Source organism: Mirounga leonina, unplaced genomic scaffold (assembly GCF_011800145.1).
Source record: "Mirounga leonina isolate KUSES-001 unplaced genomic scaffold, KU_Mleo_1.0 Mir_53, whole genome shotgun sequence".
Lineage (NCBI taxonomy): Eukaryota > Metazoa > Chordata > Mammalia > Carnivora > Phocidae > Mirounga > Mirounga leonina.
This window is the reverse complement of record NW_023270807.1, coordinates 20,898,098-20,925,743: the sequence shown is the minus strand read 5'-3', so window position 1 is coordinate 20,925,743 and position 27,646 is coordinate 20,898,098. Positions and strand designations below refer to the sequence as shown.

Genomic DNA, 27,646 nt, shown 5'->3' with positions numbered 1-27,646 from the left:
CTAGGTGTCCTAGTTTCCTTTAGGGTAAAAGAAAGAGCCTCTACTTCATATATTACTTGTGGAAATTAATCAGGACATATAGAATGAGTAGAATAGTGTCTCACACTTAGTAAATACTCAATTAGGTTGCGGGACCCTGAGTAAGCAAAAGAAAAGCAAGCTCGTGTTCATAGCCATGGTACAGCTTTAAACTGGGAAGAAATATCTTTAGATGTTTATTAAACCTCCATTTTAAGGATATTGTATCTTTTATAGCTTCAGTTTCCTCCGTGTTATCATTTTACAATGTTGAGATGAGTTTGTAAGCAGATCTATTAAAATGTTCGTTGCAGTTTGTCAAATAGTAGGATTATTTTCAGGAGTTTGTCCAGATCCTAATACTATTAATATTAATGCACTGTTTTAAAGATCGCTTCCTGGCAATTAGCCCTTCATTCTTTCTGCAGTCTCTTTGAGACAGGTGATAATTTGCTCAAAGAGCACCAACAGCTCTCATTGCTTTTCATTATAAGTGAAGTCAACTGTGAAGCTAAGGGCATGGGAAAAGCTCATCTATAGGCTCTCCTTCTCTATACCAAAGACTGGTGCCTTCCAGAATAGCCCCAAGTACACCATCAAAGAGGTTAGAGCATTCTTTGTACTTACTCAAAGCTCTCCTTGGGAGGTTAGGCAAATCTAGGGTGAACTGATAGGTCCTGAGACCGGTCTATGTGTGGAGTTCTGATGCTGATTCTAACTACCAAGACAAAGTGTTTGTTTGTTTGTTTGTTTATTCAAAGTGTCCTTTAGAATCACAAGAGTTAATATGGGAAATATGACTTACTCAAATACATTAAGGTTTCATATTCAGGGTTCAAACAAGTAACTTTACCTAGTGGGTTCCCTCCACCCCCACCCTTTGACTGCTCTTTACCTCCAAGCCTAATTTCACTCAGTGTAGAGCACCCATTCTGTACTATTTTCTCAATACCATGTATTGTATGCTAAAACTCAACTGATGACACTATTCTGATGTTTTTTGATCATGACTTTTATCCATCAGATCAATGACTTTCACATGGACAATGGAATTTGGGGGCCAATGAGCATTCTTCTAGTGATCCATGTTTACTTTTTCATTTTTATAACATGACAGTCTTGGCACTAAATACATCTGGGACATATTAATAATTTATTTATACTTAATAAAAAACAGACATCATTTCACTATTCTTTAATCAAAACCAGTACCTCTCTTGCTATTGACTCTGGGGATGTTTTATTGTGTGGGGATAAATGGGAGGTGATGAGATCTTCTGCTTCACTGACTTGGTAAGCAAATTGAAACATTTAAGAATCATGATTCTAGGGATGGTATCTTTTTTTGGTCTTCTAAGACCAAATCCAATGTGGCAGGGGAGAAGTTCCCCACATCAACAAGCAATTTGCAAGACATCAGCTGGGTGTCCTTTAATTCAACTCAATTCTGACACCACTACCCTGAGATAGCGTCAAATTCCACAGGTTAAGGTCTCAGCCCTATAAGACCCCCTCGTCCTATCCCCACGTCAGATGCTGGTTGCAAGTCCAGGTTGTTAGCTATACTTCGGAATGACTGGCTATAAATTACAGGTTCCCAGGACCTCCTCTTTGGGTTCAATTAATTTGCTAGACTGTCCAACAGAACTCAGAGAAATGTTTTGCTTCCTGGATCCCTGGTTTATTATAAAAGGATATAACTTAGGAAAAGCCAGATGGAAGAAGTGCATAGGGAATGAATCCAGAGCTTCCATGTTCTCTCCAGGTGCACCACTCTCCCAGAATTTCCATGTATTCACCAATCTGGAAGCTCTCCAAACACTGTCCTTTTGGGTTTTTATGGAGGCTTCATTATATAGATATGACTGATGAATTCACTGGCCATTGGCTATTGATTCAACCTCCAGCCCCTCTCTCCTCTCCAGAAGTGGGTACTGTCCAACCCTCTAACCACTTCCTTGGTTGATTCCCCTGGCAACCAGCCCTCCATCCTTAGGCTTTCCAAGAGTCACCTAATTAACAAAGGACACCTTTATCATTCTTGTCACAGGAGATTCCAAGGGTTTTAGGAGCTCTATGCCAGGAACAGGAAATATATATATTTTATTATAAATCACAATATTGCAGTATTTCAAAACAACCAATGTTGAAATGCCTCCAATAGAAGTACAGAAGTGTATGCTTATAGTGATGATTCAAGAGAATGTTGCTAGACTCTGACTGACTTCAGGAAAGAACAAATGAGTATTCTAAACCAGTGGTTCTTAAAATGTGGTACCTGGACAAGCAGTATATGCAACATCTGAGAATTTATTAGAAATGCAGATGCCCAAGTTCCATCCTAGACTTATTGAATCAGAAACTCTAGGGTTGAAGACCCAATAATAACAAGGCTTTAGGTGATCCTCATGGAGCTAAAGTTTGAAAACCACTGTTCTAAGCAACTATCTCAAGAAGAATTTTAGCAATTATAAGAACATCTACTTAAACTCTTTCATGACACTAAGACACATAGTGTCCATGAAAAAGAGATTACTACATTAACAAAATGAATCAGATCAATTAAGTTGGTCTATTTCTCAGCAGCAGACAGGCTGTTATATATGAGATACATAAAGTATTTTACACACATACAAGTGCGTACACACACACACATAATTAGCTTTTTTTCTTAAAAACGTTCTTAGGAGGTTGCCTAGGCCATGCTACTCAAAGTGTAATCCCTAGACAAAACACCTGGGAGCTTGTTAGAAATGCAGATCTCAGGCCCCATCCCTGACCTACTGAGTCAGAATCTGCATTTTAACTGGAAACCATGTGATTCTAATATAAAGTTTGAGACCAATTATCTGAATTCTTCATCTACCCTAAAATTATCCAAAGATATGTTTAGGATGACACTTACCTTGAGAAAATATGATACCTTAGATCATCTAGAAATAATTCTGTCTCCCACACCATTTAGGTGATATCATTATTTTCTAAATCCCTCAAAATCTATAGTAGGAGTTAATTTTATTGAATTTCACTATGTTCTGGATATTTCATTACACAAATGAACTGATATAATCTTTGCACCAACATTTTGGGTTAAATTGATTATATTTTCCATTTCACAGACAAGAAATTGTGGCAAAAAGAGTAATTTGTTCAGTTACCTATCTTACAAATAGTAGAGAAATTATTTGAACTCAGACATGCTGGTACCATATTACTTCTCTATGGCTGTGCTCTCTAATAAGGTATATTAACATTTCCAAACATATTATCTGATTATTAGGGGCATTGCCACTGATCATGATTTTTTTTTTAAAGATTTTATTTATTTATTTGAGAAAGAGAGAATGAGAGAGAGCACATGAGAGGGGGAAGGGTCAGAGGGAGAAGCAGACTCCCTGCCGAGCAGGGAGCCCGATGCGGGACTCGATCCAGGGACTCCAGGATCATGACTTGAGCCGAAGGCAGTCACTTAACCAACTGAGCCACCCACGCGCCCCATGATTTTTTTTTTTTTTAAGATTTTGTTTATTTATTTGACAGAGAGAGAGAAAAGCGAGAGCAGGAACACAAGCAGGGGGAGTGGGAGAGGGAGAAGCAGGCTTCCCGCCTAGCAGGGAGCCCGCTGCGGGGCTCGATCCCAGGACCCTGGGATCATGACCTGAGCCGAAGGCAGACACTTAACCACTGAGCCACCCAGGCGCCCCACTGATCATGATTTTTAACCAAAATTCAAGAGGGGCTGAGGAGGAACGAGGTAGAAGAGGCCCTTTATACTTTAGGTTTGAAATTTAATAAAGGTTAAATAACATTGATTTATCCTTGAGGCCCCAAACCCAAAGAAATAATCCAGAATTCTAAAACTACAAATTAAATAGCATAAAAGCCAAAAGTTACAGAATTTACCATGAATCTAAATTTTTACACTGGATTGTAACTAAGTCATTCTAAAGAACTGGTTTATTTATTTTTATTATTCTTTTTATTGCTAACTTGTAACACACATGCCTGTTCTCTAAAGAATCCAAAAGAGTTTGCAAGTGAAAAACAAGATCCTAAAGGAATAATCATTTATTTCTAAGAGGAAAAATATACACTTAGAAGTGAGTGTCTATGAATTTGATGGACTACAAATTCACTATGGAGTCACTTTAATCCAGCAAATACAAAATACTGGACTATTTAGAGGCCATGTTATAAATATGAATACAGAGAAAGAAATTCTGTTGAGTGTTCCTTGGAAAACCAAGAGATTTTTTAGCACCTGGACTGAATTTGAAGGAAACTGGACCTGAATTAGAGTTTTGTGTAGAAACCAAAAAAAAAGTCAGTGGTTTTGGCTAGGTGAAGTGATTTATTTAAAGCCAAAACTTAACAGAAAGCTCCTGGAATACTAATCTATGTGAATTGGCTAGAAGAGAAGATGGTGTGTGTGTGTATTTGTGTGTGTGTGTGTCCATATGTGAGAGAGACAGAGTGGAAGAGGGCTGGGGATATTTTTGCAATGGAAATGTCTTCCACAATTCACTTAGCTCACTGTTTTATTTATAGTCTATATTCTTTCTTTCTCAGATAGACAGTGATTAGATGACAATAAAATTAAGAATATGTAAAAATGAGTTTGAGCCTTTATGAATCCATATTGCACACTTTGACTTTGCTAAAAATAAGTGTAATTTTTTTTTTTGTAATTCTATGTAATATAACTATGTATTATGCACCTCTATACATATATGGGTGTGTTTAATGGAATTCCTATTAAAATGCTCACTAATGGAAGGTTAATTTTAGATAAAGACCTTCACCAGGAACAGACATGAAATACTGTAAGGCAAGAGGAAATGGGGCCAAATAATCTATACATTGAATGCAGAAAAAAATGAATAAAAGGGTCTTACTAGCAATCTTGATGTCTAAGATGAGACCTCAATAGACAGATGGGTGGAAAGAAGGGCTACAAAAAGGAAATTAAGTGGTAGAAAAAGATACTAATTAGAAGGGCTCTTAAGTGTCTCAAAAGGCTCAAAACTCATTTTTAGGAGTTTCTTTATTAATATTTCATAAAAGCCAGCTACTTTTGCAAATTGTTGGGAGATAATCTTTTTTTCATCTTTATTATTAATAGAGCTAATTATATCACAGAGTTCGTTAAGAAAATATACACATTTAAGAGCAAAACTGTGTCAGGATCAATTGTTTATTTACAGCGTTGACACCGTCTCAGGGTCAACTGTAAAAAATTTCCTACTACTCAGACTTTTTGAAAATAGGTCTGTAAAGAGGAAAAGTGTTGGAAAATAGAAGGGGCTTGAAATGTTTTTATTCAAGGGAGCAGTAGTAACCCGGTCTTGTTAATTCCTGATTATTTTGGTCAAATATTTGAATTGAAAATTCCAGCTTAAGTGGAAACATAAATGAGTACGGCTGTTAATAAGGAAGCTGTATTATTAGAAGAGTTCTAATCAGGGAAAGAAAAACAATAGTATTCAGTGCTGACAGTAGACATTGGTTCATTCATTCATTCATATGTTCATTCATTCATTAACTATTTATTGAGTGGCTAATGTATGCCAACTGTTTTTAGGCACTTGGGGTAAAGCAGACCACCTTGAAAGCTGCATGATATTAGTCTTGCCTTTCTGGGCACAGACATTTCTCATTCTCTGAGAGGTGTGAGCGAAAAGAGGCTTTGGGACCTATGGCCGGTGACCAGGTTTTTCCCACACGTGGATTAGAGCAGCGGTTCCCAAACTTGGTTGAAAGTCACAACCACCTGGGTCATTTTTTTTTTAAGTACAGATTTTTGAGTTCCACCTCAGGCCCACTGAATTAGAATAACTGAGGTTAAGTAAAATGCATTTTAAACACATTCTCTATATATTTCTGAAAATTAACAGGTTTGAGAACTAACAATTTAATGTCCATCTTCTCAATACTTTGGGGTTGCCTTTGTGATCAACAGGCTCTTCATTAACATTGGAAAGCTTGTTCCTAACAGAATTGGGGAACCAGATGGCTTTAGTGAAACATTAATATAGAAATTCCTAACAATGTGTGTAGTCTCTGTAAAACATTAGGGAAAGACACTCAATGCTTCAGTCCTGAATCTGGGACCAAAAACAATGTTTTTTTTATGGCCTGGACAATTAAAATGTATAGAATATTTGGGGCGCCTGGGTGGCTCAGTCGTTAAGCATCTGCCTTCGGCTCAGGTCATGACCCCAGGGTCCTGGTATCGAGCCCCACATCAGGCTCCCCCTGCTTGTGTTCCCTCTCTCACTGTGTCTCTCTCTGTCAGATAAATAAATAAAATCTTTAAAAAAATGTATAAAATATTTGCGATGTAATAGGCACTTTATCCACTTAATCTCATTCACTCTCTAGATAAATACAGAATTTTTGGCAATCCCTAATAAGAGGGTTACAGTTCAGACTCCTCATGCTCTGGAGCAAAGTTATGCCACCTGTAGTGGAAGACCACTTGCTATTTGAAATATAGCTCCTAATAGGCTACTGAGTATTATAAGATCCATTAAGTCATTGGTTCCCAGAAAGGAGAGCACAGTATATCAGTTCTAACTGTAAATGGACAGCTGCCACACCAGAGATCCACTTAGAAGTGGCTTTAGAGGGTAGTGGTGAAGGGAAATCTTCCCCACCGGCCAAGTGTGAGCAGTACATCTGATTGTTCACTTTGTAGAGAAAGAGGTGATTAGAAGTTAAGACCGATGGGCAGTAATAAATTGCTTGATCAGAGAGATGAAAGGAGCAAACTTGGAAGATTGTAGACATGGTGAGGCAAATGAGGTAAAGAGGCATGTGGAAACACCCATGATAGTGGCACAAAGAAGGCAGATCTTTTTATCTTGGGTTAATGCCTCGCACAGTATCCACTACAGAGCAGGCCCTCAACAACCAGGTAAACTGATGATCTATCCAGTGGAGGCAAATTATGCCTCCTCTTCGGCCACCTTACGCCTGTGCAATGAGTGTGAAGAGAGCAGTTGTGGTGACAAAGATGGTGGTTAAGCATGGGCCCCACAGAATGGATGGTCTCTCCCTAAGGCAAATCCATCAAAGTTCAGCTAGTAATAAATACCAAACCTCCTAGCAATAGCAGAGACCTACACTGTGCCCACAGTCTGGCAGGTTGGTGGCAGATTGATGATACCATTATCCTTTCACTCTAAAGGAGGCAATGATGCATATGGATTTGCCTTCATTCCTTACCATCAAAATGCTTCCCCAAATGCCTAATCTGTCTTTGTGCAGATGCAACCTGACAGTGTTTACCTTGGCTTTTGCCCCGTCACTTCCTTCTTTCCTCCTCGGTGATTTTCTGTCACCGCAGCAGGAAATGTACATTGGATTCTACTTCACATTTACGGATACACTATCCACAATTTCCAGGGAATCAAGGCTCATGAGACCACTCCTCAGAAATGGAAGACAGGATTCAAAGAATCAAGGCTCTCTTTCCCCTTTCTTCTACCATGAAGACAGTTCTACGATGCATTTCTCCAAGCACTTTGGAAGGTCCCAAAAGGAGCAAGGCAACTTCAAAGAGTTAAAGTGATAGGGTGAATTGATGACTCTTGATTGCATTGTGCAGAGTTTTACAATAAAGATATGACCAAGTAGAAAATGGCTGATATTTTTTTTTGGTTGTTTTTTTGTTTTGCTTTTTAAAGATTTTATTTATTTGACAGAGAGAGACACAGCGAGAGAGGGAACACAAGCAGGGGCAGTGGGAGAGGGAGAAGTAGGCTTCCCGCTGAGCAGGGAGCCCAATGTGGGGCTTGATCCCAGGACCCTGGGATCCTAACCTGAGCCGAAGGCAGGCACTTAAAGACTGAGCTACCCAGGTGCCCCAGAAAATGGCTGGTTTTTAAGCAGAGATCAGCTAAAAATGAGGACTCCCCAACATTGAAAGCTGATTGCTTCTAGATTCCAAATAATAAGAGATAAGATTGAAAAAAAGATCTCCAGTTATAAAAGACCCAGTATTTCTGAGTTAAACAAATTGACTCAACTATGCAGAAAAATCAGATTAAAGGTATTACATTTTCACTTTAGTCTATTGTTTAGCTTAAATCATTACATGAGAGAGAAGGGCATGGGGGTGAGGAATCAATGAAATAAGTCAGACTTGAGAACCAAGTCAAGAAAACACTTTTTTTAATTGTGGATACTGGCACATATAGCTGAATAAAAGCAAAAAAAAAAAAAAAAAAAAAAGATTAGAAATGTAACACATTTTTTAAGAGATTATATTGCCAAAGGAGCCACAGTCCATTTGCAAAAAGTCTGAGACCACTACACTTTTAATGCCTCAAACTATGAATAGTGTCCAGTCTCTGAGAGCTCCATATTCCCCAAGGAGGGCATTTTCCCCCAAACCTCCTTCAGATATGGTTATGGAGGAAGATGAATAAGGAAGAACCTTCCAGAGGGCAAAATGGGAGCCAGAAAAGGTGCTCCTTCCCGGTTATCCAAGGAAATCCACACTGCAAGAGAGGCTTCACAATGCCTATTAAGCAGGATTTCATTACTGTGTGCTATTACTCTCCCATTTTCCCTTATTTGGAGTGGAAACTTTTATTAAGGTTATGTTATCCCTGTTATATGCTATTCCTGTTACAATATATACTATATATATATATGTGTATATATATACATATACACACTATACACACACACATACACACATATATAGGGTGTGTGTGGTGTTTGGTGTTTGTATTGGAGTGATGACTTGTCTTTTTTAGTCATAGGTAGCCTGTCCACTACAAGAGATCACATCTGGATTGCACATCACCCAAGATCTAGAATAATCTTAAAATCCAAAAGAAAATATCCAAGTAGGTGGGCAGATAAGTGGACCTGAAGCTTAGAAAATGGGTTTGCCCTAAAGACTGTAATCAATGTACGGGGTAATGATGTGGCCATAGAGGACATCTCCTAGGAGAAAACTAGAGACTTACTCTAGTAGAGAGACTGCAGCTAATCCTTAAGCAGAACAAATATCAATTGGCCAATTGGATAAGCCTACAAGGTAAACATAGAAGAGGCATCCAGATTGATCAGAGGAATGAGAACCAAAAGAGAAAAAAAATGTGTATCAAGAAGGAATTAAACTATTCTTGGAAATGACTTAACATTCCAGTAAGACAAGGACTTCTGGAATCTTTGACATGGTACCTTGTAGGACATCTTTTGTGAAGGGATCTATATCCAGAGACCAGGCTGGACTGGGTGGATCAGTATGTAAGAGATAAAGAAATTGAAGTAATGAACACAGGCAACTCTTCTCGAGAATCTGGCTATAAAGGAGAGGAGATAGGATGTTAATTAGCGTTTTTCTTTTTTCCTTTCCTTTTCATACAAATGGAGATCCTTGCATGTATTTAGAAATGAAGAGCACTTCTATTTCTAATAGTATGAGAAAATTGGCACCATGACCAATTGCTTTTTTACAAGAATATGATTAGAAAATGCTGAACATGTTTTAAATGAAAACTGCAAATGTAGAAAAAGCATTTACTAAAATTCAGCGCTCATTTTTTAAGAGGAAGTTACAGGCAAGGAATAGAAGGGAACTTCTTTATTCTGATACAGAATATCTACAGACACAATGAAAAACATTATACTTCATGGTAAAATGGTGAAAGAATGCCCCTTAAGGTCAGGAACAGGGAAAGTGTACTCACTGTCACCATTTATATTTAACATTTTTCTGTGGGTCCTAGATGTGGAATGGGGGTAGACAAAAAAAAAAAATAGTATGAGCATTAGATAGAGTAAACAAAACTATAATAATTGAGGAGCATATGATTACATGAGAAATACAAAAGAATTCCAAAAATTGTTAAATCTTGTGTTTAAAAAAGTTGCTGCATATAAATGTATGTATGAAAATCAATCAATTTCTATTATTCAGCTACAGTTTGAAAATAGAATAGATTTGATTTGGAAGATGTGATTTGTAGCAACAATTGTAATATCTAGAAATAATTATAGCCAAAGTTATGCACGAAAATTATTATTGAGAAGTTATTTTTATGGAGAAAATAATAAAAACTTACTGAAAGTCATCAAGGAAAATCTACATATATGTACTGGAAGGCTCAATATCATTAAAAATATGTAAAAACAAATGTCTGGTGGCAGGTAAAGAGTGGGGGGAGGAGAAGTGTTGAGCAGGTGGGGCAGGCAGTTGAGAACCTGTCTGTGCCTAGGAAGTGGCAGGAGGCAGGAACATATATGAGCTAAGCCTCTAAGCACCTTGCTCATGCTCCATTGGAGTCTATTTACAAAACACAAATTCAATAATGCAATTATTAAAAAATTCAAGATGATGTATGCAGAACATGAAGCACCAAGCTCAGGGCCCTTCTGAGCACAGAGCCTGTGTGACTACATTGACCACATGCTCATGAGACTAGCCCTACTGACCCATGTCCTACTTTCACATAATGGAATTTTTTGGGTTTACTGGGCCTCAGAATTTTTAATCTCTTGGTGATTCTCATCTGCAGTAAAGATCGAGAGCCATTGTCCTAGACAATATCACGCATGTGAATTTCTGTTATGTATCATGCATGTGTGTACTGATGTGCAATTGGTTACCTCTGAATTTGGGGAGAAAGGATGGGATATGAAGTAAAACTTCAAAAAACTTAAAAAATAGGGGAGCCTGAGTGACTCTGTGGATTAAGTATCCGACTCTTGATTTTGGCTCAGGTCATGATCTCAGTGTTTTGGGGATCAAACACCACGTGGGGCTCTGTGCTCAGCAGGGAGTCTGCTTGTCCCTCTCCCTCTGCTCCTCTAGGAGCTCACTCACATGCCCTCCCTCTCAAATAAATAAATAAAATCTTTTAAAAAAACCTTAAAAAATAATGGTAATGTTCTATACCTTAAACTGAATGGTGGATATATTATTTTCCATATATGTATTTTTTAAAAATCTTTCCCAAATTATTTTTTTTTCAGGTATAGTTAACATTGTGTTATGTTAGTTTCAGGTATACAACGTAAGGATTCACAATTCTCTACATTACTCAGCGCTCATCACCATAAGTGGACTCTTAATCCCCTTCACCCGTTTCACCCATTCCCCGCCCTCTCCCCCCACCTCCTCTCTGGCAACCACTAGTTTGTTATCTATATTTTAAGGGTCAGTTTTGGGTTTTGTATTCTACTTTTTCTTTGGTAACTATTAATCACTTAAAAAACATCTTTTACAATGGCAGTGGAAATTATCCAGTTGAAGAATGGTTGACTATTCAAGAACCCAGATAACACATAGCAGGATCAAGATCTGAGCCCAAGCCCACAATATAACAGATCATCACTTTGCCATAAGAGACTACGAAATCAAGGTTATTGTAAGAGGTGTACAGATTAGTGAATTCTCACATATCAATACAAATTTCTGATATAGGCAACAAAATTCCACTTACCAATACTAAAAAAGGCAAATGTTTCAGGCAAAGAATATGAGTAGGTCAAAGAAATAGAATATTTCCAACAAACCACTGAACAATTGTTCAGAATCACGTATAATAAAAATGCAAATTAAAACATTAAGATTTTTCTAAGAATGTAATTGGAACAAACATTTTTTTTTTCATTTTTACCAAATTTAAAAATATAAAAATCCTATGGTCTAGTAATCTCACAGTTTGAAATTTATTCTATTGAAATGCCCACTAAAATGTGAAGTAACATTTATTGCAGCAATGCCTATCATAATAAACAATCACATTCAACCTAAATGTCCACATTATTAGTTATAGATTAAATAAATTATGGTATATACACATGCACGCATGTGTGCATGCACATATACCGTGGGATACTATGCAGCCTTTAAAAAGAATAAAGCCATCGAATATGTACATACTTCCAAATGGCCCCCCATATATTTTTTAAGTTAAAAAGCAAGTTGTAAAGAATTATGTATAGTTTCATTCCATTAAAAAAATATGTGTGTATGTGTGTGTCAGTGTGAGGGGGGCATCTGTTTAGGCACATACAAGGTAATCAAGTTATATATGTATTACAAGAAAAAAAGTTTCAAAATAATGTGCACCAACTTTCTTAACCTTGACTCTCTAAAGAATGGGATTGGGGGAAGAATTTATTTTTATTTCTGTTTTCTTTAAATTTTGTTTAAATTTCTGTTATTTCTGTATTGTTATGCTTTCCATTCACTATAGGATTTAATGGAGAAAGGTAGTCCCTTTTTATTTTTATTTTTTAAAAATCATTCTTCAAAAAGAAAAAAAAAAGCGAGTCTTTAGAGGCAGAATACGGATGTATCCAAATCTCTTTAAGATGACTACAGTTGACATTAAAAAAGACAACGTTGAGCAAGGCAAAAGAGAACATTCCTGTTAGTGCCAGATACACCCACACCTGCAGACTGAATCCTTCAACGTAACAAGGAAACACAGCAGTGCTCCTTTGATTCCTTCCACTTCTGGAGGCCTCTCTGTCTTAACCAGTTCCTCTCTCTTCCATTTTACCCACCTCTCTCTCAGCTCTAACTGCCACAAGTTTGCTTTGTGTTGCAAGATATCAGAGAAAAGGAAGTCTGTATGGATCTAGAAATGCGGAGTTAAAAGGAAGTTAGTGGCCAAATACACAGTTTGTTCAGGATGCTCATTTGTCTAAATCTGGTCCTGCATGCAGGCATGGAAGTGGGTTCTTCTGTGTGTTTTCAAAGCTTAGTTCTGATAGCAGAACTAAGAGGTTCCCACGGAGAGGGCTTTGGAGCATGCTCAGCAGACACAAGCTTGTCTTTACCATTTCACAGCAGGAGAACACAGTGGGCTCTGAGTCAGCCAGCCTGGGTCTGGATCCTGAGTCTGCCTTGTGCTCCTGGGTGTAGAACCCTGAGCAAGCCATTTCATCTCTTAGCTTCCTTTTCCTCATGTGTGAAACAGAGAAAATAATGTATCTAGCTCACTGAATTGTTAAGACTAGATGAGAAGATGTGACCAAAAATAAGCATTCAATAAATGCTAGCTACCCTATAATTATTTGTAATTATTATAAGACTGGCTTGGATATTTCAATGCAGATTATTTCCAGATGAGTTTACACTCTAAGCAAGTGTTTTTTAAACTTCAGTAAACAACACATTAGCTAGTCATGAAGTCCCATGTTAGTGGGTAGTAGTCAGCATTGAAAACAATTAATGGAATACAATTCTCCATTATATATATATATATATATATATATATATATGACATTGCACATAAAAAGCTGAAGCAACATGCATTGCCTCCTGCAGTCTGGGGTCAAATGAGTTTGAAAAATAATGCTTCTAAGCCAAACAAAATCTTCCATAACTGCTCTCAGCCCTACTCCATTCCTCTCCTTTCAAGTAGAGTGAGCAGAGAAGCTCAAGAGCTTTGGAAAGGAGCTGCACTGATGGATCATTGTGATAACGCATGAGCATGCCACGGTGATGTGAGAAGTCAGGATGCAAACATGTTAGAGAAATGGTTCATTCAAAACTGTCATTGTGCTTCTTCTCAAGTACCTGGAGCAAGGGATAAGGGTTTGTTAGAACTAGCCAGGCCAAAGGACTCAGTTCTTGTCTTGGTTTGAAACTTTTCCTGTTAATTCAAGAACTTTGATGGAAGGCCTCGAATGTTCCTTTAATTCTTCAAACCTATCACTTGAAACTCCAATATTTAGTAGGTAACCTTTGAAAAGAAAATCTCACGAAGTTTAGTCTAAGTGAGCAAAGAAAGCAGAAGAGTTTTGAGTTTTCATTTTTCCAAAACATTACATAGTACTTTGATGCTTATGGCTTTTTAAATGTCCATTTCTGCTATTTTTCTACAAATGTTTTTTGCTGTATACAGGTTACAGTAGCTAAATACAATGCAAGTAAAGTATAACAATGATTAAAAACACATGGGGGGAGTCTGCTCCACTGAGGGACCTGGTTCCAGTGGCTAAGCAGGGGGTGGAACACTCGCTGGGACAGTGTGGTCTCAGGACCCTCGGGGTCACAGAAAGACCGCGAGTGCCTGAGTGCGGCAGAGCTCCCAGGTATCGGAGCAGGGAAGCTGGCTGCAGAGACGGAGCAGAGATGCGGGCTCTAGGCTCGGGGTTGCCATAAACCAAGATCTGCGGCGCAGTCAGGCCACTGCTCCTCCAGCAGGGACCCAGCAAGTGGCAGATCCGGGGAGACTCCCCTTGCTCCTCCGGGAGGAGCGGCGCGGGAGCACAACGCAGGGATCTGTTGGGTTTGGAGACTCCACATGGGGTCGGGTGCCAGAGAAAGAAACGCTTGGTCACAGGCCGGGTGAGCACAGAGTGCAGCTGGAGACCGGGGAGACAGAAGTAACTGACTGCTTTTCTCTGGGGGTGCACTGAGAAGCAGGGCGCCAAGTTCTCGGCTCCTCTGGGGCGGAGATTGGGAGGGCGCCATTTTCACTCTTGTCCTCCAAAGCTGTAGGGAAAGCTTGCAGGGAACAAAAGCTCCCAAGAGCAAACCCGAGGAGATTGCTTAGCCCTGACCAGCAAGGGCGGGGCAATTCCACCTCTGGCAAAGAAATTTGGGAACCACGGCAACAGGCCCCTCCCCCAGAAGATCAGCAAGAACAGCCAGCCAAGACCAAGTTTACCAATGAATGAGAACGGCAGAACTCCAGCGCTAGGGGAATACTGCACATAGAATCCATGGCTTTTTTCCCATGATTCTTTAGTCCTTCAAAGTTAATTTTTTTAATTTTCTTTTTCTTTTCTTTTTTTTTTTTTGAATTTTTCTTTTTCCCTTTTTCAACCAACATCTTATCAATCCCTTTTTAAAAAACCTTTTTTATTTTTCATTTTTTAGAGACATATTCTATCCCTTCATAGTAGTTAACCTTATTTTTGGTATATAAATAAGTTGTTCTCTCTTTAAAATTTTGGGATACAGTTTCTTCTAACAGACCAAAATATACCCTAAATCTGTAGTGTACGGCTTTATTCTAGTCTCCTGCCTGATCACATTGTCTCCCTTTTTTTTTTTCTTCTTTCTTTTTTTAACCAACTTATTTTATCAATTCATTTTATAAAATCTATTATAATTTTCATCTTTACAGTCATATTCCATCCCTTCATCCTATTTACCCTTATTTTTTACATATATAAGCTTTTTGTTCTTTAAAATTTTGGGAGGCACTTTCTTCTAAGAGACCAAAATACACCCAAAATCTAGTGTGTGGCACTGATCTATTTGCCAGCCTGATCATATTGGATCATATTCTTTTTTTTTTAATCTTTATCTTTTCATTTTTTCTCTTTTTTCTTTCTTTCCCTTTCTTTTCCCCTGGTTTCAAGTTTCTTCTGATTTGTTTAGTGTATGTTTTTCTGGGGTCATTGTTACCCTGTTAGCATTTTGTTCTCTCATTCATCTATTCTCCTCTGGACAAAATGACAAGATGCACAAAATCACCTTAACAAAAAGAACAAGAGGCAGTACCAACTGCCAGGGACCTAACCAATGTAGACATTAGTAAGATGTTGGAACTAGAGTTCAGAATGACGATTATAAAGATACTAGCTGGGCTTGAAAAAAGCATGGAAGATATTAGAGAAACCTTCTCTGGAGAAATAAAAGAACTAAAATCTAACCAATTGGATATCAAAAAGGCTATTAATGAGGTTCAATAAAAAATGGAGGCTCTAACTGCTAGGATAAATGAGGCAGAAGAGAGAATCAGTGATATAGAAAACCAAATGATGGAAAATAAAGAAGCTGAGAAAAAGAGAGATAAACAACTACTGGATCATGAGGGCAGAATTTGAGAGATAAGCGATACCATAAGATGAAACAATATTAGAATAATTGGGATCCCAGAAGAAGAAGAAAGAGAGAGGGGCAGAAGGTATATTGGAGCAAATTATAGCAGAGAACTTCCCTAATTTGGGGAAGGAAACAGCCATCAAAATCCAGGAGACACAGAGAACCCCCCTCAAAATCAATAAAAATAGGTCAACACCCCAACATCTAATAGTAAGGCTTACGAGTCTCAGAGACAAAGAGAAAGAAATCCTGAAAACAGCTCGGGACAAGAGATCTGTAACCTACAATGGTAGAAACATTAGATTGGCAACAGACCTATCCACAGAGACCTGGCAGGCCAGAAAGGACTGGCATGATATATTCAGAACACTAAATGAGAAAAATATGCAGCCAAGAACACTATATCCAGCTAGGCTGTCATTGAAAATAGAAGGAGCAATAAAAAGTTTCCAGGACAAACATAACTAAAGGAATTTGCAAACAAGAAGCCAGCCCTACAAGAAATATTGAAAGGGGTCCTCTAAGCAAAGAGAGAGCCTAAAAGTAACATGGACCAGAAAGGAACACAGACAATATACAGTAACAGTCACCTTACAGGCAATACAATGGCACTAAATTCCTATCTTTCAATAGTTATCCTGAATGTAAATAGGCTAAATGCCCCAATCAAAAGACACAGGCTATCAGACTGGATAAAAAAACAAGACCCACCGATATGCTGTCTGCAAGAGACTCATTTTAGACCCCAAAACACCCCCAGATTGAAAGTGTGGAGGGGGGAACCATTTACCATGCTAATGGACAACAAAAGAAAGCTGGGGTGGCAATCTTTATATCAGACAAATTAGATTTTAAACCAAAGACTATAATAAGAGATGAGGAAGGACACTATATCCTACTTAAAGGGTCTATCCAACAAGAAGATCTAACAATTGTAAATATCTATGCCCCTAACATGGGAGCAGCCAATTATATAAGCCAATTAATAACAAAAGCAAAGAAACACATTGACAACAATACAATAATAGTGGGGGACTTTAACATCCCCCTCACTGAAATGGACAGATCATCTAAGCAAAAGATCAACAAGGAAATAAAGACTTTAAATGACACACTGGACCAAATGGACCTCACAGATATATTCAGAACATTCTATCCCAAAGCAACAGCATACACATTCTTCTCTAGTGCCCATGGAACATTCTCCAGAATAGATCACATCCTAGGTCACATCAACCAGTACCAAAAGATTGGGACCATTCCCTGCCTATTTTCAGACCACAATGCTTTGAAGCTAGGACTCAATCATAAGAGGAAAGTCGGAAAGAACTCAGATACATGGAGGCTAAAGAGCATCCTACTAAAGAATGAATGGGTGAACTGGAAATTAAAGAATAATTTAAAAAATTCATGGAAACAAACGAAAATGCAAACACAACTGTTCAAAATCTTTGGGATGCAGCAAAGGCAGTCCTAAGAGGAAAGTATATAGCAATACAAGCTTTTCTCAAGAAACAAGAAAGGTCTCAAATATACAACCTAACCCTACACCTAAAGGAGCTGGAGAAAGAACAGCAAATAAAACCTAAACCCAGCAGGAGAAGAGAAATAATAAAGATCAGAGCAGAAATCAATGAAATAGAATCCAAAAGAACAGTAGAACAGATCAACGAAACTAGGAGCTGATTCTTTGAAAGAATTAACAAGATTGATAACCCCCTGGGCAGACTTATCAAAAAGAAAAGAGAAATGACCCAAATCAACAAAATCATGAATGAAAGAGGAGAGATCACAATCAACACCAAAGAAATACAAACAATTATAAGAACATATTATGAACAACTCTATGCCAGCAAATTAGATAACCTGGAAGAAATGGATGCATTCCTAGAGATGTATAAACCACCAAAACTGAACCGGGAAGAAATAGAAAACCTGAACAGACCTATAACCACTAAGGAAACTGAAGCAGTCATCAAAAATGTCCCAACAAACAAAAGCCCAGGGCCAGATGGCTTCCCAGGGGAATTCTACCAAACATTTCAAGAAGAATTAATACCTATTCTTCTGAAACTGTTGCAAAAATTAGAAATGGAAGGAAAACTTCCAAACTCATTTTATGAGGCCACTGTTACCTTGATCCCCAAACCAGAAAAAGACCCCATCAAAAAGGAGAATTACAGACCAATATCCTTGATGAACATGGATGCAAAAATTCTCACCAAAATACTAGCCAATAGGATCCAACAGTACATTAAAAGGATTATTCACAATGACCAAGCAAGATTTATCCCTGGGCTGCAGGGTTGGTTCAACATCTGCAAAGCAATCAATGTGATACAATACATTAATAAAAGAAAGATCAAGAACCATATGATCCTCTCAATAGATGCAGAAAAAGCATTTGACAAAGTACAGTATCCTTTCTTGATCAAAACTCTTCAGAGTATAGGGATAGAGGGTACATACCTCAATATCATAAAAGCCATCTATGAAAAACCTACAGCGAATATCATTCTCAATGGGGAAAAACTGAGAGCTTTCCCCCTAAGGTCAGGAACGTGGCAGGGATGTCCACTATCACCACTGCTCTTCAACATAGTATTAGAAGTCCTAGCCACAGCAATCAGACAACAAAAAGTAATAAAAGGCATCCAAATCGGCAAAGAAGAAGTCAAACTCTCACTCTTTGCAGATGATATGATACTTTATGTGGAAAACGCAAAAGACTCCACCCCAAAACTGCTAGAACTCATACAGGAATTCAGTCAAGTGGCAGGGTATAAAATCAATGCACAAAAATCAGTGGCATTCCTATACACCAACAACAAAACAGAAGAAAGAGAAATTAAGGAGTCGATCCCATTTACAATTGCACCCAAAACCATAAGATACCTAGGCATAAATCTAACCAAAGAGGCAAAGGATCTGTACTCAGAAAACTATAAAATACTCATGAAAGAAATTGAGGAAGACACAAAGAAATGGAAAAATTTTCCATGCTTATGGATTAGAAGAACAAATATTGTGAAGATGTCAATGCCAACTACAGCAATCTATACATTCAATAGAATCCCTATCAAAATACCATCAACTTTTTTCAAAGAAATGGAACAAATAATCCTAAAATTTGTATGGAACCAGAAAAGACCCCAAATAGCCAGAGGAATGTTGAAAAAGAAAAGCAAAGCTGGTGGCATCACAATTCTGGACTTCAAGCTCTATTACAAAGCTGTCATCATCAAGACAGTATGGTACTGGCACAAAAACAGACACATAGATCAATGGAACAGAATAGAGAGCCCAGAAATGGACCCTCAACTCTTTGGTCAACTCATCCTTGACAAAGCAGGGAAGAATGTCCAGTGGAAAAAAGACAGTCTCTTCAACAAATGGTGTTGGGAAAATTGGACAGCCACATGCAGAAGAATGAAACTGGACCATTTCCTTACACCACACACAAAAACAGACTCAAAATGGTTGAAAGACCTAAATGTAAGACAGGAGTCCTTCAAAATCCTAAAGGAGAACACAGGTAGCAACCTCTTCAACCTCAGCCGCAGCAACTTCTTCCTAGAAGCATCGCCAAAGGCAAGGGAAGCAAGGACAAAAATGAACTATTGGGACTTCATCAAGATAAAACCTTTTGCACAGCAAAAGAAACAGTCAACAAAACCAAAAGACAACGAACAGAATGGGAGAAGATATTTGCAAATGACATATCAGATAAAGGGCTAGTATCCAAAATCCATAAAAAACTTCTTAAACTCAACACCCAAAGAACAAATGATCCAATCAAGAAATGGGCAGAAGACATGAAGAGAAATTTTTCCAAAGAAGATATCCAAATGGCCAACAGACACATGAAAAAGTGCTCAACATCGCTTGGCATCAGGGAAATCCAAATCAAAGCCTCAATGAGATACCACCTCACACCAGTCAGAATGGCTAAAATTAACAAGTCAGGAAACGACAGATCTTGGCAGGGATGTGGAGAAAGGGGAACCCTCCTACACTGTGGGTGGGAATGCAAGCTGGTGCAGCCACTCTGGAAAACAGTATGGAGGTTCCTCAAAAAGTTGAAAATAGAGCTACCCCACGACCCAGCAATTGCACTACTGGGTATTTACCCCAAAGATACAAATGTAGGGATCCGAAGGGGTATGTGCACCCTGATGTTTATAGCAGTAATGTCCACAATAGCCAAACTGTGGAAAGAGCCAAGCTGTGCATCGACAGATGAATCGATAAAGAAGATGTGGTGTATCTATATACAATGGAATATTATGCAGCCATCAAAAGGAATGAGATCTTGCCATTTGCAATGTTGTGGATAGAACTGGAGGGTATTATGCTGAGTGAAATAAATCAATCAGAGAAAGACATGTATCGTATGACCTCACTGGTATGAGGAATTCTTAATCTCAGGAAACAAACTGAGGATTGCTGGAGTGGTGGGGGGTGGGAGGCAAGGGGTGGCTGGGTGATAGACATTGGGGAGGGTATATTCTATGGTGAGCACCGTGAATTGTGTAAGACTGTTGAATCTCAGATCTGTACCTCTGAAACAAATAATACATGTTAAAAAAAAAAAAAAAAGAAGATAGCAGGAAGGGAAAAATGAAGGGGGGGAAATTGGAGGGGGAGATGAACCATGAGAGACTATGGACTCTGAGAAACAAACTGAGGGTTCTGGAGGGGAGGGTGGTGGGTGGATGGGTTAGCCCGGTGATGGGTATTACAGAGGGCATGTACTGCATGGAGCACTGGGCGTTATACACAAACAATGAATCATGGAGCACTATCAAAAACTAATGATGTAATGTATGGTGATTAACAAAACATAAAAAAAAAAAAAAAAAAAAAAAACATGGGAGAAAACCAGGCTTGGAACTAGAATTAGGTTGTTGGGAATGGCATTTTTAGGAACTGAGTTATCGCTGACCTGTAGGATTTTCATATTTTTTTCCCAGATATCATTTAATATGGAGAAACCCACTTATAAATTACCATGGTAATGTAACTGTATGTATTTCTGCTGGTTTAAATTTTTTTATGTGGTATTTCCTTCTATAATGCTATGAGCCATTCATTATAAGTACCTTTAGTTCTAACAGAATTAGTCACCTAATTTTAATCAGAGAAGAAGACCATTACAGAATATGACTCAACACATGTAGAGTTACAATTTTCCAGTCTGTATCATGATTTTAATTGAATATGAAATTTGATTTCAAATAGTGCTAATTATAGAAATTGAAGAAATTGCACAAGAGACCTCATTGGAATTAAAACCATACACTCTGAGTTGTGTATCTATTACCTAATACACAATAAATCACAATTTTGATCACATTAGTTAATGTGTATCTCTTTAGTATCTAAGAAAAAAGAAAACATTTAAAATCTGTGTATCTATGTATGGTTAAATTGGTATGGTATAGACATATTCATATCTGTATCTGTCAAATTTATGGGTAAATATAAATATCTGGTTTGCAGTAAAACAGTAAACATCTATTATTTTCTCCTGGGAATGGTATTTGCAGGTTCCATGGTTACAATGAGGAGCCAACAGGCCTGGGGGTATTTTAAGACATGGATAGTTATAAGGACAAACCCTTGAAGATGGATGATAGAGAAGTCTGAATTAGTGTGTAATCACATCCTTAGATTTTTTTCTCTAAAACTCATACACATATCCCTGTCAACCATTTGCTCATTCTGAGGCTCTGGATACATTAGTTAAATTCCTAAATCTCAGTTTTTTTATTCTTAAAATTGGGTAAATAATAGCTTTAAAAAATGTGTTTCCATCCTCTCATTACGGGTAGATCAGCAGACATGGTAAGACCAAGAGTGGAAAAACTAAATCCAAAAGTCAATGTTTTACAGAGGTTGGGACAGCCATATTAGATCATTAAATTAATGATCGCCCAAAGAATCCAACCTTAAAAATATACATCCTTGTATAGTTTCCTCTCACAGTGATTCTGGATTTGGCCACGGGACTTTCTCTGTCCAATGAGACATTAGCAAATGTGACAGAGGCAGACAATTGATAAGTACGTGCAGATAGGGGCTTAGCTGCTAGGAATGCTGCTGTCACCTGTGTAAGAGTCCAGGGTCAACTGCTAAAGAGGACACCTGGGGGAGAATCGTGCATCCCAACCAATAGTGCTTGCTGGACACCATCTTGGACCACCTGGCCTCAGCTGAGTAGCTGACAAAAGCTACTTTGAGTGTCCCCCAAGCAAGACCATCAGAAGAACCACCCAACTAAGCTAAGCCCATTGTGCAAAATTATGAGCCAATAAATGGTTATTTTAAGCTACTACATTTTGGTGGTGTTATTCACGATAGATAACTGACACATTCAGTAATTTTGTAGGATAAACCTTGCATGCTGTTGATATTTAAATCAGTAAATAATACCTAGGAGTGACCAATCATAGACATTAAAAAACATCTACCACTCACATATAAATGAGTAAAAGAGCAAATACACAAAACATAATCAGAAGATATATTTTAAAATGGAATAGCAGGGGCACCTGGGCAGCTCAGTCAGCTGGGCATCTGCCTTTGGCTCAGGTCATGATCCCATGGTCCTAGGATCAAGCCCCACATCAGGCTCCTTGCTCAGCAGGGAGTCTGCTTCTCCCTCTGCCTCCTCAACCTGCGCCCCTTGTGCTCTCTTTCTCACTCACTCACTCTCTCTCTCTCAAATAAATAAAATCTTTCAAAAAATAAAAAACATGGAATAGCAAACATAGGTTGTCTTTGTTAAATTTTCTATGCTAGATTATCACTTTGTGCTGCATAGACAAAAAAAAAAGTGTATAATTTACTGCATATATATAACTTACCAAAACATGATCTTCTATGAAGCATATGTTGGAAAATCTTGCACAGAGACTCTTCACTTTGTGTAATGGTCCTACAGGTACACTGTACTTGAAGGACTGTCCCAAAGGTACCAATGTAAGCTGCTTTGCAGTCATCACTTCCCGAGCAAATGAGGTCCTGCTGGCTTAAGGTACTGATGCAGAGCTCATCTTCATGGCACTTTCTAGTCACATGCTGCCAGCATTTTGACTGAAATGTTCTATAGCGCCTCCTAGAAAGAATCAAGAAATGGGATTAGTCTGAATAATATTATCTTGCAATAGCATGTGGTGCTGCCTCACCTAATGAAAGACTGGCATCAAACAAAAGGCCTTCTAAATGCCAATACATAGCTGAAAACAGTTAGTACACACACGCATCCCAATAGAGACTGTCCGAGTAGAGAGACATTGTGAATTATTTTCCTTTTGCAATGAAAGACAGAGACTAAGTTTAGGATTCCCTGGTTGAATCATCCTTCACTACTAATTTTGTTTCAATGGGTGATGATTTGCAGTATGAACTACTTGGTGGAATTAGTAGCAGTATTTCTGAGGCAGAATGTGCTTTTATGGCTAGCCTTTGGCCACTATCTCACACCAAGTGATTTCATATAAGGCTCTTGATCTTTCCAGCCAGTTCTCCCACAGGATGGAAGGTACTGTACTCTTTTTCTCAATATTTCTGAGCAGACTAATTAGAATTTATAAAATACTTTGAGCTTCTCTGGCAGTAAGAGCTAATTTAACGCAAAAATTAGGAGTTTACTTAATGACTGAGATAATCCATTAGAATGACATCAATTCATAACTTTTCTGACTATGTATTTGATTCATGCTATACTAGCTTTGAATGAAAGTCTGGATAAAGTACAATAATTTCATTTTCAAAACTTTCACAGAAAGAAGATATCCTCAGTGGAACCAAGGATATTAATCTTCCTACTTAATATTTATCACCTAAAATTACTTCTTACCCTTTCTTGGATAGATCACCATCAAACAAGCATGAAAACCCTCTGAGTAAATAGACATTTATCATGAGCTTATTTGTCCACATGGTGCTGCTTAAATCCATAAATACTATTTTTAATAATTGCATATTTTAAGTAACCTTAAAGTAGTCAACTTTTTAATATAATGGACAAAATAATTAGTATCTATTAAAATTTATATTTAAGAAAATCCTACAAAAGTTTTGAGCCAGAAGAACAAATATGTTCCATTAATACAATTGAAGGTTATATGGAAAATATCATGTAAATATAAGTATTGACAGTGTGGATTATCATTTATGAGTTGATAGAGAATAGATTTGTACCTCGGTGCCATTTATTCATTTTTAAATATGCATTTTGCTACAGTTAAGTTGTGTGAGTTATCTACTCATGGAAGTTATTTCATTCAGAAAATTAGTTGTGAAATTCTGCAAAATATGCTGAATTAAAGGATATTTTAAAATTAAAAAATCAGGGATGCCTGGGTGGCTCAATTAGTTAAGCATCTGCCTTCGGCTCAGGTCATGATCCCTGGGTCCTGGGATCCAGTCCTGCATTGGGATCCTTGCTCAGCGGGGAGCCTCCTTCTCCCTTTGCCTGCCAGTCCTCCTCCTTGTGCTCTCTCTCACTTTCTCTGACAAATAAATAAATAAAATTTTAAAAAATTAAATTAAATTAAAAAATCATAAAATTAGTACACATTACCTACATGATTTGAAAAGGATTTAAATATGGCAAAAATATTTTATATGATAGAAATTCTGTTTCAGGTTTAAATGTTTTGCTGTATAATGTTTCGTTATCCTTATTTTCTTGATATTCTGCTTTCTTGATATTCTATGTTGTATTTTGTTCAAACAATTATTTAAAGGTAATTTTTAAAATGGAATTATTTTGTTTTCATTTTTGCTATTGATTTCCAGTTACATTACGAAATGTAAAGAATGTGGTTGGTATAATTTCTGCACATGGATTTGTGACCTAATATGTCATCAGATTTTGTAAGTACTCCATGGCACTTAAAATAAGTGTGTACATTGCAGATTTTTATTTTTAAAAAGTAGAATTTTTTTTAAGCAAATATGGTTTCACTACTTTCTTGAGTTCATGAAAATATGAAAATTTTTCATATTTGAAAATATGAAATATATATATGAAATATATGAAAATATAATGTATTATATGAAAATATAATGTATTATAATTTTCTGTAAGCGCCTAAACATTTATAATTGGCAAAACAATCTCATTTCTCAGTATACATCTTTATGAGACAAAATTGGTTGATAAAATGGTCTTTATACAGCCTTCTTTGGCCTTTTCAAATAAATAAAGGAGTTTCAAAACCTCTCCTGTTCTGGAGAATCTGGAACAGGGACAGAAGTTTTATTTTAAGACCAAATGCTCTCCTCTCTGCACATATAAGCTCTTTGGCAAAAAAGGTAGCAGATGAAGGACTTAACATCCTCACTGAAGAATTTGGATTTTTTTCCATCTGAATTACCTTAAGTTAATATAAATCCTGGAAATCTCCCTAAGGCAAAATTTGCTTGAGAAAATGACAGGATTTGTCTTTTCATCTTGACTACTAAATATTGCATAATATTTCCATTGCCTCTATATAATATTCGTTAAGGGATTATTTGCTCACAGTGAAAAGAAATCTAAGTTCTTATTTTTTGAATTAATCCATGAAAGACAGAAATTATACAAGAAGAGACATGTATATGTACATTAAAAATCATAAAAGTTAATTGCAAGCTATTCAAAGGTGGAGGGAAACAGGATGACACCTTTTAAGGGACTCTGATTTTGCAGACAATGCACCAAGCAGTTCAGAAAGGTGGTTAAACCCAGGAGTCCTGGTGGAGAAAAATTACCAGCTCTGTACCAATCAATCTGAGAAGGTGTTGACGCCAAGATGAGTTTTTTCAGAAGTGTGTGCTTCAGAATCCATCAGGGGGCTTCTCAAGGACTCTAACCCACAGATCCCATCACTTGCCATTAAAATACTTAATTTGATAGGGAAGCTTAGATATAGGACATTCTGAAAGAATGCAAATAACTTTAGGATAATGAGGTAGGATACCTACAGTCTTGGCACTGGTATCAGGTGAAGCTGGATACCCATTCATGGAGACATCTAGTATTTTTACAGGGATTGCTTTAAAAAAAGTTTTCCTGGCTCGTTAAAATATTACTAGTTTTCATTGTTAGTGTAGCTAGATGATTGACAGGTATAAATATTCTACTTGTGATGATAAAAATAGTGTAATCAAACATTTTCATCCCACTTCATTGACTATAGGAAATACCATTATCTTATTATAACTCAAATAACTTGTTGGAAATTAAATTATTGTTTTAATTTCATAAATATTTTCTTGTCGTTGAGCTTAAGACTCATTCCAAAGCTGTTAGGGATATTAAAATGTGTAAGAAAAAATTGCATCTTAGAGTCAATGAAATACAATATTTCACTAAATAAGAACTTTTTCACTAAATAAGGATATCTAAATTGCATTGTAAGACATATTTTTATCATTAATTTTATTATTCACTCAAGAGATATAATTAAAAAGCCTCAGACTAACTGATAAACTTTTATAAAATAGAATCTTCAATAAGACATTCTTTTTTTTTTCTTTTTTAAAGATTTTATTTATTTATTTGAGACAGAATGAGACACAGAGAGCATGAGAGGGGGGAGGGTCAGAGGGAGAAGCAGACTCCCCACCGAGCAGGGAGCCTGATGCGGGACTCGATCCAGGGACTCCAGGATCATGACCTGAGCTGAAGGCAGTCGCCCAACCAACTGAGCCACCCAGGCGCCCTTCAATAAGACATTCTTAAGAACTTTGATAATATGAAACAAAAAATACACCAATGTTCTAGCACTCTGCTTAGATCTCTACCCCTTATCTTACAGAATGTGTGTTGTAGGAAAGCAATTGTCTTTTTTGACGAATATTTATAAGATCTGGAGCCTACGCTGAAAGTTGGAATGGCAGAGTAAAGGAGTGGAGATAGTTAAATTCTAAAAGAAAGCGGTTTACCAAGAATCCATCCCTTCAGGCAGTTGGTATTAAATCTTTCAGCTCACTTGCCAATGGTCAAAGCAAGGTGACAAATGTGACAATCCTTACTCTGAGATATCACACACTAGACTACTCTTCCACATTAAATGTTTATTTTGATCTTTAAGTGGTTTTGCTATTTATGGAGTTTTATTTATTTAAATGAAATTAAATAAAATTCAAGACACTGGGCAAATTGATATGAAGAATTATTCCAAGAAGAAGCAAAAGATGAAACCATAAATTATATGTTTAATGTTGGTTGTTTAAATAAAACTCCTTTAACCTGGTAACATCAATGTTACAAATCATTTTGATTCATCAGATTTATTCAGTACTCTCATTCTTTTCTGTATTTTCTTACTCGTTCAAAGAGGCCCACTTAACTGTGGATTTCTTACCACACAAAAGATAAATTCATCTTGAATATACAAGGAAATGTGTTAATGAAGACTGCAGTGAGGAAAAGAAAAAAGCCAGTGTTGAATTAGATTTATGGTTCCCAAGAGTAATTACCTGCAAAAGTTCCATCTAGTCTCAGCTAGCAGCAAGAGTGGAAGTTTTAATAAGTGAGCCAGATCATTCATACCTCTGCTCAAAATCCTCCAAAACTCCTCCATTTTGCTGGGAGTAAAAACCAAGTCCTTAGTGTCCCTCTAGGTCCTATGTGATTTAGGCCTGCCTGCCCCCCCATTCCAGTTAAACATCTAACTGCATCTCCTATTGCTCTCCGCCATGTGTGCTCGACCTTCATTGCTTTTTGGACATGCCATATTTCTTCCTCAGCACTGGCTGATCTGTTTGGTATCTCTTTTTTCAGATGCTTACTGAGAGAGGCTCACTCGCCCACTT

General features: G+C 37.4%; 1 protein-coding gene across 1 annotated transcript in view; it reads right to left on the bottom strand.

Annotated features, from left to right (window-relative positions):
• Positions 1 to 27,646, bottom strand: part of GFRAL (GDNF family receptor alpha like) — a 65,689-nt gene that overhangs the window by 16,884 nt on the left and 21,159 nt on the right. Inside the window, exon 6 of the mRNA XM_034990839.1 lies at positions 22,702 to 22,952. Coding sequence (XP_034846730.1) covers positions 22,702 to 22,952 — 251 coding nt within the window. The remainder of the gene's footprint in view (positions 1 to 22,701; positions 22,953 to 27,646) is intronic.